This window comes from Cyprinus carpio, chromosome A12 (assembly GCF_018340385.1).
Source record: "Cyprinus carpio isolate SPL01 chromosome A12, ASM1834038v1, whole genome shotgun sequence".
NCBI lineage: Eukaryota > Metazoa > Chordata > Actinopteri > Cypriniformes > Cyprinidae > Cyprinus > Cyprinus carpio.
The window spans coordinates 1,684,858-1,698,661 of record NC_056583.1 but is presented as its reverse complement, the minus strand read 5'-3'; the positions used below and the strand labels follow the sequence as shown (position 1 = coordinate 1,698,661).

General features: G+C 35.0%; 1 protein-coding gene across 1 annotated transcript in view; it reads right to left on the bottom strand.

The window, feature by feature from the left end:
• antxr1c (ANTXR cell adhesion molecule 1c) overlaps positions 1-13,804 on the bottom strand; it is a 32,960-nt gene that overhangs the window by 17,159 nt on the left and 1,997 nt on the right. Inside the window, exons 2-14 of the mRNA XM_042767096.1 lie at positions 9,175-9,246; positions 8,917-8,988; positions 8,748-8,829; positions 8,634-8,664; positions 6,800-6,873; positions 6,639-6,707; positions 6,332-6,412; positions 5,345-5,405; positions 4,438-4,536; positions 4,268-4,337; positions 2,398-2,476; positions 517-612; positions 221-259 (exon numbers count right to left, since the gene is read on the bottom strand). Of these exons, the coding sequence (XP_042623030.1) occupies positions 221-259; positions 517-612; positions 2,398-2,476; positions 4,268-4,337; positions 4,438-4,536; positions 5,345-5,405; positions 6,332-6,412; positions 6,639-6,707; positions 6,800-6,873; positions 8,634-8,664; positions 8,748-8,829; positions 8,917-8,988; positions 9,175-9,246 (925 nt within the window). The remainder of the gene's footprint in view (positions 1-220; positions 260-516; positions 613-2,397; positions 2,477-4,267; positions 4,338-4,437; positions 4,537-5,344; positions 5,406-6,331; positions 6,413-6,638; positions 6,708-6,799; positions 6,874-8,633; positions 8,665-8,747; positions 8,830-8,916; positions 8,989-9,174; positions 9,247-13,804) is intronic.

Below are 13,804 nucleotides of genomic sequence, written 5' to 3'. Positions count from 1 at the left end.
TTTTTTTTTTTATATATATATATATATATTTATATATATATATATGCTTATTTATTATAAAATTATATATATATATATATATATATATATATAGAGAGAGAGAGAGCAGTCTATCATTTTTTTTTTTTTTTTTTTTTTTTACACAAAACCTCTAACATACATGGCCTACTAGAGGCCCATAAATATTTATTAACATATGACAGATAGAGCTGTAACTCACAGGCTCTGGAGGAGGAGGAGGTGGAGGTTCCTTGATCACCTGTAGAAAGATGTGTGACATAGACATAAATCACAACACAAAAACACAAGTCACATTATACACATAATACAGAACAGCATGTGAAATCATGGCCTCGTTTGAGAAGAACTGACCAATTTTCCATTTTAAATCACTCAGCTTCAGTCTTTACCGCAAATCCATAAGACTTTGGATCCCAGATTAAAACAATACTGGAGATGTGTCGTGAGAACGTATGAAGGATCATATTTAAGACGGTAAATGAGACATTGACTTACTACGGTGCAGCAAAGCGGCCAGAACCACCACATGAACAACAGACCTAACAACAGAAAGAGCACCAGCAGCGTGATCAGGAGGATGGTGCCGTCAAACTGCAGAAGAAACGACGAGAGAACATTATTATACTTCACCTACATGCTATGACTCCCAAAAACGGTGTAACCTCACTGTTAAAAACTATGTCATGGGAAAAGAATGGGAAGAGCACGGTGCATTTGTAAAGTATTTCGAGAAGAAGCGCTTCATAAAAAGTGATTCTGTGGTTGAGGGCATGAAGCCTGCTCAGAGAGAATCAGAGACAGCATCTTTCGGGAGGTTTCGCCTGCGGTTTGGCCCTTAATGTGTGTGTGTTTTTGGGGGGAAGGAGTTTGTGAAGGGAATATGATGATAGGGGACGACCTGAACGTGAGGAGAGGAGAACGCAATGAAAATAAGAGGTTACGAAGTAAAAGACAACCCATAGATTTTACATAAACTCAGTAATTACAACCTAATTATCTAACTAAGAACCTAATTACAATCATATACAGTATAATAGCTATATTTAGTTATAGCAACCACAGTACTTTCATGAAGGTAATTAAAGTGTGACACCTGAAAACATTTTGAGGGAAAAAAAATGTATGTGAAGAAACAATTTTGCTTGTGAAATGCTGAAGGAACCATGAGAGTATAAGAATATATATATATTGGTTGATATTGGCTATTTAATTTTGCATGCTCATATGCTCTATTTTTATATTAACATTACTTTTGTTACCATATACAGTAATAATAATTTAATTTTTGGAAGTAGAACAACTAAAATAGTGCTTCTTGTGAATTGTACCCAAAATGGGTTTAAATATTATTGAATATTATTTTAAATATTATTAAAATGTTTGTCATCAAAATGTAAAATGGTGTAAATTTATGAACATAACTTGAAAAAATAATATTTAAATATAATTAAAAAATTACACAGCATTTTTCACAGTAAATGTAAAATGGTATAAATGAATATGACAAAAAATATTATAAAAAAAATATTTTTTTTTTTACTTTTTCCAGTAAAAAAGTATAAAATGAATGAATATGTCATAGCAAAATAATGTTTAATTAGTATTAAAATAAAATCTGAATTTTTGGAAGTAGAACAACAAAAATAGTGCTTTTTTTTTTCTTTTTCCAGTAAAATTGTATAAAATGAATTTTTTTTATCTTTTTCCAGTAAAATTGTATAAAATGAATGAATATGTCATAACTAAATAATGTTTAATTAGTATAAAAAAATTCCATGTAATTTTTGCCTGTAAAATTAAAAGATGTTTTAAAAAATTAAATGAGGTTTGAACATTATAAAATTTTCTATTAAATATTATTACAATTTTTGTAAACAATAAAATGGTGCAATTTCATGAATATAATTTTACAAAATAATATTTAAATATTATAAAATAATTTGTAATTTTTATCAGTAAAATGTAAAATGGAGTAAAATGAATGAATATTACGTGACAAAATAATGTTTACCTATTATAAAAATAACATACTTTTTGTCAGTAAAATTAATGAATATAACATGACATAATAATGTTTAAATATTTTAAAAGATTACATGTACGCTTTTCAGTAACATTTTAATTGGTGTAAATTAATGAATAGGATTCGACAAAATGTTTAAATATTATTTGCATGTATTTTTTCACAGTAAAATGCTGTAAAATTAAGGAATATTAGATGACAAAATAATATTTAGATATTATTAAGAAACTGCATCCCATTGGTAAAATTAATGAGCAAATCTCAAAATTAATTAGCATTTTATGTTTAGTAGTTTGTATTGTAGTTGTGCTGTAGTTCGGCTGGATGTGATGATGTGTTTGTAGTAGACTTACACACTCAGTTGTGGTTATGTGAACGGAGCTGGTGATAAACGACAGACCCTCGTTCATGCTGACTTGCAGGTACACCACCCTGAAGTGCAAAGACCAAACATAAATTTTCATACCCATATTTGTCACTTTGAATGCCAGCAAATCCTTTTAACGTTGCACAGCAGGGTCCATAAAAGCCCAGCGGGATTTAGAGAGACATGAGACACGCATGCCAAAAACAACCCCACTACATTTCTGTTTCATTTTTTACAAAAAGATGTGTTTGCTTATCTTTAGTTCTATGAAAAATGCCTTCCAGACCATTATTGGCAGCCTCGCAGAGCTCTGCGGGGTGCTGGTTAACTTCTGTTGTAGTCAGCTGTCTAGTGTCTCAAACATTCGATAAAAACAGCTTTCCAAATGTTCAGCATTCCCAAGTCTGCGTTTTTTATTTTTTTGACAGATAAGAGCATTTTCTCTGATGTAGAGCATCTACTTCAGATTAGGTTCACATTCCTCTGTGCAAAAACGTAATATTAGCATGCATTTTTGTCAGCCAATCATTACTGAGAGGAAAATAAGGCTTCTAAATTTTGATTGGATGAGAAGGTTGGGAGAATTGTTTATTCCGATTCTTAAAAATAAATCAAACTATGAATTAACACCAAGGTTATTTCAATTAGTTAAAACAAAAATTTCTGTTACTTGTAATTTAAAAAAAATAAAATAATAAATAAATAAATAAATAAATAAATAAATAAATATATATATATATAATTATTATTATTATTTAGTGTATTAAAATAACTATATAACTATATTTACATATTTAAAAAACATCAAATCTAAAATGAAAACAAAATATTAATCCAAAATATTAATAAAACCTCAATGGTACTAAAATTACACTGACATATCAGCCAATATAAGATCATTTATCAGCACTGATAAATATTGTATATACACTGAATAAAATATTTTATTTTGGAACTATTTTTAACCCAGAAATTGCTAGAATTAAACAGGAATTTAAGGAATTAAAGGATACAATAATATGTTCTTGTAAAATGCAGTCCAGTAATCTTTTTATTTTTGTTTTATTTAAACTTTCAAAAATATATAGTTTCTAACAGAGTTTACTGGTTGATATTTGATAATCGTGTGGGTTTTACATAAATATTATTTTTGCCGCCATCTAATACTAATTTAAAGTTAATATTTAAAACTTTAAATCACACTTTTAATTGTAATATTTACTGTATTCTGTAATATTGTAATGCCATAAATTAACTAAGCAATTAACTAGATTTCACTAGAATTGTAATTTTTTTTTTTTTAGACAAAATAGTTTTCTTTTTTTGTTTTTGGCCATAAAATGAAAATTGGTTTATCGATATCGATCAGAATTTTGACGAATCCCTAAACAAAACATTGACCACAAACTCAAAGAAGTAGAGAAGTACTAACTTATTGTCTCGTTATTTAGAAAACGTAATCTGTGAAGAATAAAAATATGTACATGGAACTCAAGAACGGGAAAAAAAAATTATTGATAAAAAGATGATTCTAAACCAAGCATGTTGTATCAGTGTTGAATGGAAAGCAGAAGCGGGGGAGAAAATATAGATCCTCTGGGGTTTATGGGAACAGCAAATGAATAGAAGGGAGTAATGGATGAGGAACAAAGAAAAAGAGAGAGTGGGTGTGATGAATAATGATTTCTGAGGAACTTAATCTACTTTTAATGGCTCTTTGGACTCGAAAGGAAAAAGAAGACCACAAACTGTTGGCTCAATAGCATGACCTGCACCGGAAGTGGAATGTGACCTTTGACAGGGATCATAAACACGGCCTAATGCATGGCAGACCCGTCCGTCAGCCTCACACTTACTTTCCGACTTCATTTATAACAGGCGCGGGGCACAGCAGGAACGTGTCCTCAACGCTCGCAGGCTTCTCGTCTGTAAACAGCAGCAGAACATGTTCAGTGTTCAGCAGACCAAACCAACTGAGTGATAAATGTAGCTATATATGTTGATTTTTCATGATGAGAAGACTCACTGAGCGTGACCGTGTCGTTGATTTTGAAGCTGCACAGGACCTGGTCTATGTTTCTGGCGTGTCGAAATCCATTCCCTCTCACCACCACTTGAAATGACTCTGAAACACAGATTCCCACAGTCCCGGCTCAACAGATGGTGATCAATCCTCACAGAAGACTTCTAATGATGTCAGTTCTCTCAGAAATATCAAACTGTGTTTTCAGCACACGAGTCAATGCCTTCCTGCTCAAATCATCAGGGCTCGAGGAATGCTGGGTAATATAAAACCACAATGATATAATTGTCCTCCTGGGTAAATTGGGTCATAAGATCACCTACGATTATTTTATGTTAACATACTTCGATTTTTTTTTATAATTATACACGTGATGATTTGTGCAACGTTCATGTTTACATGGAAATCTAGTCTGAAAGAGTGACATGCTGTGCGCAAAATCACGGTTTTAGAGTCACTGTTTCTGTACGGTTCGGTAATGTGCTATGTTTAGGGAAAAAAGAGTATACTGTCAAATAAAAATAAAGAAAATAAGAATAAGTAATCTCCCTACAAGCAACAGCACAAAGATACAAATAATATGAACAGCGCTTCTCAGGTTTTAAGTCAAACTGTTTTAGGTGCAGAAATTGAATAAAGCAATCAAATGTAAAATAACATTGCATATTTGACTGTATGAATCAAAGATGAATCCTTATTAAAATTACAAAAGCTATTTGATTAAAAGCAGTGAGTGATTTCTTTGTCCCTTTTTTGTTCATCGCTGTTGCATGGGCAGAAACATACATTAACTTAACTCTAACTGTTTTACCTGTTGTTATTTTTAACAAGCAATATTACAGATGCACTGTCTGATTTAAGTTGCACCGCGTTGCAAGTGCGTGTATAAATCTAAAATGTATTTTCATACCTCCTGCACATACGCTGGATGGCTCCGCTGCCAATATCTCGATGCAAGATTTTTTGATGATCTAAAAACAGAAAATATTTCATTCAAATATTTTATTTATTCATATATAAAAATGGTTTAGGGTTTACCAGTTTTCACTCAGAAATTGCTAGTAAATTTCACATATAATTACAAAGAAACTGCAAGTAACAGGTTGAATTAAATGTTCAGTTTTGACGTAGAAAACCTGAAACAGTATTTGTTTTATTTAGAACTTCAAATAATATTTTTTTACAATGTAGAAAACATTTTTAAAAAATTCTAAATGTATTTACATTTTTTATAATTAAGTTTAGATGCTAAATTAATTAAACACTAATAAATTATATAATAATTCTGCATATGCATTGGTACCAATGGTTTCTGTTATCAGACTTGGGAAATACAGTTTTGAACAATATTTTAAAAATGACAGTGTTACATCAATCTACAAATGGCTTACTTACAGTTTTCTTTGTAATTTTGTAAAATTATATTAAATTTCGGTCATCATTTACTCACCTTCATGTCGTTCAAAACCCATAAGACTTGTTAATCTTCGAAACATAAATGAATGAATCCAGATGAATCGAGCAGTTTAATCCAAGACCTGTAAAGATCTTTTCATATGATGAAAAGATTTAATTTAATTCTCTTTTCATATGGATTCATTTTATGATCACTTTATGATCTTTTAAGTTTTGGTTACCTGGACACTCAGTGAAGGTACAGAAAGCTCTCAGGTTTCATTAAAATCATCTTAATTTGTGTTTTGAAGATTAACCACAGTCATATGCATTTGGAACGATATGAAGGTGAGTAAATGATGAAAGAATTTTAATTTGAGGGGAAGCTTGGATATAAGTACCACTGAAAGAATCCCACACTTCACCTTAAAGCAATGAACATGCATTTTAGAAAATGGACAAAATGCACTTTTAATTAATCGTCCACATTGCTTGAGTTTACCGAGTCAATCATTCCTCTCAGCGCCTGGAATCCTCCCAAGACGGGAAACACGTGCTTACTGGTGTCTGCTATGGTAGCCAGCTGGAACAGGACAAATAGATGTTTATTTACAGCTCTTCTAAGCCTGGATTGGTTGATCTGAGCTGTGCATTGTTTATACTGAATTACATTCTCTGTTAAGTGCATACTTGAGAAAGAGTCTCCAACATTGTTTGTTAAAGAGAAGTACTTACTGAAGCTTCAATGCAAGTTCAAGACAAAGATTCCTTTAAAAACATCAACGAAAGATCATTATTGTCTTGATTACCTGTGTTTCATTGAAGTCCTTAACTCCAACACAATACACGATTGCACCCAATGCCCGAGCTCGTGCCGCCTGGTGAGATATCAATCAGTCGTACAGTAATTAAAAAACTGTGAGTCTTTACAGATGTCTGCAGACTGAATGCTGAACTTCAAGCCTGTTACCTCTTGTTGAGCTGCTATCAGCTGATGTTCTTGAAGCTCACCGTCTGTCAATGCAATTATGACACTTGCAGTTCCTACAAAGTGGAGTGAAGATTGTCAGGTAACGGCAAACTGTAATAGAGTTTAATGGAATCAACATTAAACTGACTTGAGCTGAATAATGACACCAGTCTTCTGTAGAGCTGCTTATAGCTGAATTGATTTTGTATCAAAATTGTTATTGAACTGACTGAATCAATACTGAACTGACTTAAAAAGATAGTTAACCCAAATTTCTGAAAATTCTGTCATCATTTACTCAAGTTGTTCCAAAGCGGTATCAGCTTCTTTCTTCTTTTGATCACGAAAAAAGACATTTTGAGGAATGTTGGTAACCAAACAGTTGACAGTAACATTGACCTGCAAACTTTGGGAAAATTATACTTTATTTGTGCATCTTTATCTGTGGTTTCTGCGTAGACCTGCGTTTGCCTCTCATTATTTACACTACATGTGCAAATCGGTGGGCGGAGCTAAACAAGCAGTGATGTAGACCCGTGGGCGGGGCTAAACAGACTGTGATGTAGAATCGGTGGGCGGGGATAAACAGACAGTGATGTAGAATCGGTGGGGTGGGGCTAAACAGGCAGTGATGTAGAATCTGTGGGCGGGGCTAAACAGGCAGTGATGTAGAGGGTCAGTGATGTAGAAACAGGCAGTGATGTAGAATCGGTGGTAGAATTCGTGGGCGGGGCTAAACAGGCAGTGATGTAGAATCGGTGTGCGGGGCTAAACAGACTGTGATGTAGAATCGGTGGGCTGGGCTGAACAGGCAGTGATGTAGAATCGGTGGGTGGGGCTAAACAGGCAGTTATGTAGAATCGGTGGGCGGGGCTAAACAGGCAGTGATGTAGAATCGGGTGGGGGGGGCTAAACAGGCAGTGATGTAGAATCGGTGGGCGGGGCTAAACAGGCAGTGATGTAGAATCGGTGGGCGGGGCTAAACAGGCAGTGATGTAGAATCGGTGGGTGGGGCTAAACAGACAGTGATGTAGAATCGGTGGGCGGGGCTAAACAGGCAGTGATGTAGAATCGGTGGGCGTGGCTAAACAGACAGTTATGTAGAATCGGTGGGCGAGGGCTAAACAGACAGTGATGTAGAATCGGTGGGCGGGGCTAAACAGGCAGTGATGTAGAATCGATGGGTGGGGCTAAACAGACAGTGATGTAGAATCGGTGGGCGAGGGCTAAACAGGCAGTGATGTAGAATTGGTGGGCGGGGGATGTAGAAGCAGGCATTGATCTTCTGCTGTGGAGGCGGGGTTTAGACACACCATTCCACAACGTGTCATTTTGGCAGATTGGCTTCAATATAAGCTGTTTTAAGACTAATGAGAAAGCTTTGAGTTCTGAAATTTACAGAATTTTTTTTTTTATATTACAATGACCTCTTATATATTAAAAGATCAAGGGAGTTTTGGTTTCTCAGTTCATGAGCCCTTTAAAACAAATCCCAAATCAAAAAAATAAATAAAATAATACAAATAAAAGAAATCTCTTCATATAAGTTCATAAGTACATGAACAAGATGTTTATTTGCTCTACTACAGGCTGAACTATCTGCAGCTGTTGGTGACCTCCCTAGCTGCCATCAACTGTTTGGAATTTTCATTTTTTGGCTGAACTATGCTTTTAAGTTTAAATAATGACACTATTTCCTTTTTAGACCTGTTTTACAGTGGAATTAATTGAAGAAGTTTGCATCATTGATTCTATCATGTTCCTGTTTATTACTGTAAAGCTGCTTTGAATGTAATGTATAAAGCGCCATAGAAATAAAGGTGACTTGACGTACCAAAGTTTTCTCGGTGTATTTGCTCATTTGCCTGTGAATAAAGATCAGATAATAGCGTTAAAAAGACATTAAAACAAGTGCATTTGAATGATAACTTTAATTTGAACATTTTACCTTTTCTAGACCAAGATGCATAAATGTATCTCCACCTGGGATCTCTCGTCTCAGAGCATTCAGGCCTTTTCTTATGTTCTCCCTTTGGAAAGCGAAAACGAAGAATGAAATAAACAACCATTAATTAAAGCAAATATTTTGCAGCACTAGAAGACGTGTCTTTCGGAACCTGTTTTCCGTGAGCCTCATGATTGTGTTTCCGCCGGTTGAGAACACGATGAAGGACATCCGCAGCATAGGGCTGTGAGACGATGAAAAACAAACCAGAAATGGTTATAATTGAACAACATTTATAAAATGCATTCGTAAAATCATCTACGTCAGAAATCTTACGCAATTGGATAATGTCAACAAAAACAAGCCATTCGGTTGAGACCGATGGTGTGATTCAGGGCATTTGTTTGTTTTCTCAAGAGTTGTTTAGTACCTGGTGAATTTCTCAGCCAAATGTTCAACAAAATTGTAGATTTCATGCCAGTGGTGTTTGACACTTCCTGACCTGAGGAGAAAGAGGTGAAATAATCAGTAAATGGGATGTTTCTGCTTTTAAATGCATCAGATCAATAGAACTGAGAATCCTTCCAATTAACTATTGGCACTTTCAGCGTAATGCAGTCTCTTAGCAGAGCCATTAGTTTTGTCCCCTATTGTTTTTCCCTGAGGCACAGCTGTAAACGCTCTATGACAGCTGGTCATTTCCCGTCTCAGTCCCTGAGAGGCAACCTGTGGTAATTCATTAGTGCTGGATGACAAATGGGATATGAGCTAACTGAGTCTACTGATCTGTGAATGAGTCAGTTTGACTTAACTGATGAAACATGCAGAAGAAATAGGCTCTGTGTTGTGTAAATCTCATTCCCCGTTTAGTCTGAGAGCCAGGCATAACACTAACTGGCCTGTTTTATGAAACTGGTGCCTTTGGCAATCTGACGAGGCGATTTTAAAACACATTTCTATAAGATTTCAGATGAAGTGATTATGCATTGTATGAATACATTTAAAATATGTTGGCATAGTAGATGGTAACAAGGTTGGACATTTTTAAAATAAGTCAAATTTAGTTTACCATCCTTGTGCTCAAGATTGGTTTACTATACAAAGTCATTGTAACAGGGCTGATGTTACAATCATCCTCTACTGAACAACATAAAACATTAGATAAAAATGGGTGCATTTTAAATTTTCCTTGGAGAGTTTAATTCCTGAAACTACAATGACATCATTTTTTTTAAATAATAAAAAAGGGAAAATATAACTGGAAACACATTGTAAAGAGTGTTTCATAAATACATTACATCAGCTATAATCTAAACATATATATAAAGTTTTTATATGTGGATCAAATGTGCATACTTGCTATTACAGCAAGAAGTGTTAGCTATGGGGACAGACCAAAAGAACATCTTCATGAAAAAAATCTAATTAAAGTTACTAGATTTTTTGCTAATATGTTAAAGAAATTACAAAACAGCCGATCAAAAGTTTGGAATAATTACGATTTCTAAATGTTTTTGAAAGAAGTCTCTTCTGCTCACAAAAATACAGTAAAATGACAGTAATATTGGGAAATATTATTACTATTTAAAAGAAATTATTCCTTTTTTAATATATGTTAAAATGTAATTTATATCTGTAATGGCAAAGCTGAATTTCTGCAGCCATTACTTCAGTCTTCAGTGTCACATGATCCTTCAGATAAAGTAAGACATAGTAAAAGATTACAATTATTGCACATTTTATGATTCGGGCCCATTTTGTAGTATGACCCAACTCTCCTTGTTAGACAAGGCTTCAAAAACAAACTCATCTGGATCGATTTTATTGTTGCTGATAAAATTATGCATCTTTAAAAAAGCTGTTTGTTTTCCTCCAGAGGAATGCTAAGCTAATGACTCTGTTTTATCCTGAAGGAGAGCGATGAATGCTCCCGAAAACCTCTTTCTGGAACGGCGTGGGAGGAAGATGTTTTTATAACACAGTCAACAAAAGAAGGGCCAGCGCACAGCCAGCATGCTCTGAAACTGCAAAACAGGCCATAAGTGACACAGAGATGAACGTTGGTGAGAATATGCAGGTCATGCTAAGGGCTTGCCACAGTTTTTAACGTCAGATTTTCGAACATCACAATGGACGGTGTTTGTGTTGGAAGCAGGACGTTCTTGAGGTAACAGCAATCATGGGATTGGTGCCTAGCTTGCAGTTTTCTCACCTGTGCAAACAGCGTTAGGAAAGGAAGTGGTCTATTCTCAAGTGAGATCCTTGATGAAATATGTTGCGGTGCCCCTCTTTGATCTAATTTTAATGGGTTATACTAAACCATATAAAGCCCAAAATGTCCTAAAGCGAGATTTTAGCTTCTTTAGATGATCCTTAATTCACAGAGAAAGGAATTACGAGCGATCTGCAAACAGCTACGTCATTTTTTAAACGACCCTCAAAACTCATGTTTTACATAACTCTTTGTATACATAGATAACTGCGCATATGTTAAGACATGTGAAAGTCATTGCGGTTTGATGCAACAAGAGCCAAAACAGGAAGACTCATTGGAGGAATATCTGGAAGAGGGATAATTAGAAAAGTGTGTTGCTCTTACAGGTCTCATCTGCTCTGAGATCAGTCTTCCAGAGCCAAAAACCAAAACATAGCTCATAAAAAGCTTCTCCTTGCTGTCGGATGCAGTTACCTGCAGGCGCTTCAGATTAAAGGTTTTTTTTAAAATGCTAATAATAATGTTTCAAGTACAGAGAGAACCAGAAAATGTGACTGTCGGTTTAGGTTTATGTGAAGTCAGCATTAGCTCTCGTTCTTCCTGCTTTGTAATGCCTGAGACATGGTAAGAATATCACGGTGACATTTCCCTGAAACTGCTGTTTTAACGGCTCCTCCGGGTCCTCAAACATCTTCTAGGCCCAGAGTAGTTTAACAGAACAAGTCTGGATGCTCTCCTCAGTGTTTATAAACAGCCTTAAAGGCGCCATAAGCTTTTCTTTTTTCTTTTTCTGCAATAGTACACATAAAATATTAAAATAAATCTGTGTTGTGAGGAATCCTAACTCTCTTTGTGACACTCCTAAACTCTGTAGACAACAACAACAACAATAAAAAACACAGTTTTGCTATCGAAAAAGTTTCCTGTGAGTCATATTGCTGTTTTTTTTTTTTTTTAGGTTGGCTGACATTTGGACAACATTGGCCCTATTGGGAAAATGTGACTTTTTTGCTCCAAATCTGTACCTATACATAAAATTCACTCTAGTTTCCAGCTCAAATGAACTCTAGTGACAGTAAAACACCAACAACTTTGGTCCTTTTCGCTTTGCAAATTATGATTCAGGAGCAGACTGTCAATTAATAACTTATCATTACACAGCATCCTTGTGCAATACTATGCTACGAGCTCAAAACACTTTTACTGTAGTTAATGATTTGTAAACAAATACATTTTGACATTTGCATCACATAACGAGCTCTATATATTTGGCTTCTCTGATGTAGTAAACTTGCTCGGTAGCACACCCGGTACAACATTGCATTGGTCATGTGAAGCACTCTAGTACCATTCCCGTGAAACACAGGTCACGATAAAAGAGTTCAAAGACTTGTAGAAGCGAGATAAAATGACTCAACCCCTGGGTTATCGTAAGCTAAACAACAGTTAGTGGGACCAAAACTATGATTAACAAAAGTGTTGTTTCAAAACAGTCATGAAGACAAAGTAAATCAGACCACGATATTTCCAGACATTGTTTACAGACAAAGATTGTAATAAATAATTAGCAATCCCAAGAGTCAGCTCCGAGGGATGCACAGCGACAGTTTAAATGTATTACTCAAAAACTAAAAATACATCATTATTTACTTGACCCTGTGTTGTTTCACAACATCTTCAATGGGATCCAATGTTATGTTATTTTGCACTTTATTGCCTTTCATTCATTTCTGCATCTGGCAGATGCTTTTATCACAAGTGGCTTATGTTGCCTTTCAAATATAGATTTGATTCATTCAAGCATTCACTGGGAATCAAATCCATGACCTTGGTGTTGCTATTGCAATACTCTACTGTTGCATTGTTGTACAGAAATGCATTACATAGACAAGAAGATTCGCCTATTAAATGGATAAAAAGTTATTCAAATCATTGTTTGTGTTCCACAGAAGGAAGTAAGTCAGGTTTGGGATGACTTGACCAAATTGACATTTTTATGTGAATTGTCTGTTTAAAGAACCTCTAAAGTGGCTCTCCTCTGAAGATGTCTGGCTTGAAGGCTGCAGTGCAAATAGCATGCTAAGCATTCCCACGGACAGTTTCTTTGTTTTATTCCACTTGTTAAACAGCAACCCATGGGCTGGTAGACTGATTCTGAATCACAATCCAAGGCTGCCATTTCCCAAAAAGCCTTTGGGCCACATGAAAGCAGAAGTGGAAGCAATGATGCCATGCCTGAAGGACAATCTTGAGGTCGATTTACGTAATCATTTCTATAAATCTGGTCCTTTTTTAGCCCCACATTTTCTATTTATATAACCAATATTCCACAGATATGCTGGAACTTTCCACAAAGATATGCAGGAAATAGAAAAATGGACTTTTAGGAAAAAGGATGCTTCATTTTAATCTTCTGGTTAGTCTGTTTTGCCAAGCGTTGGCCAATGGTAATTGCTTTAGATTCCAATATTTTTAAAGGTTAAAGATGTTCAAACCAAACTTTACTTACCTACTGAATTACAAGGACCTAATTGTAAACATCTCATAATTTGAGATTGTGAGGTTGAGGTGAGAATAATTCTTTTTCACAGATAAACATGCCAATTCCTCGAAAACAAATCCAGGAAAGCCTCTTCTCAGAAGCCCAATAATAGTGTACCTGAAGCCAAACACTCTTGTGCAATACAGCTGTTGTTTGTGATGCTTTGATACTTCAACTTCAGCTCATTTGGTGAGAAAACAGATACAGAAAAATGGCATTCTTCCTTCTGTGCACGCAATGGCACAAGTGATTAAAAATACTGAATAATGCATGCATGATGTTGAAGGCTTGTAATGTTTTGGA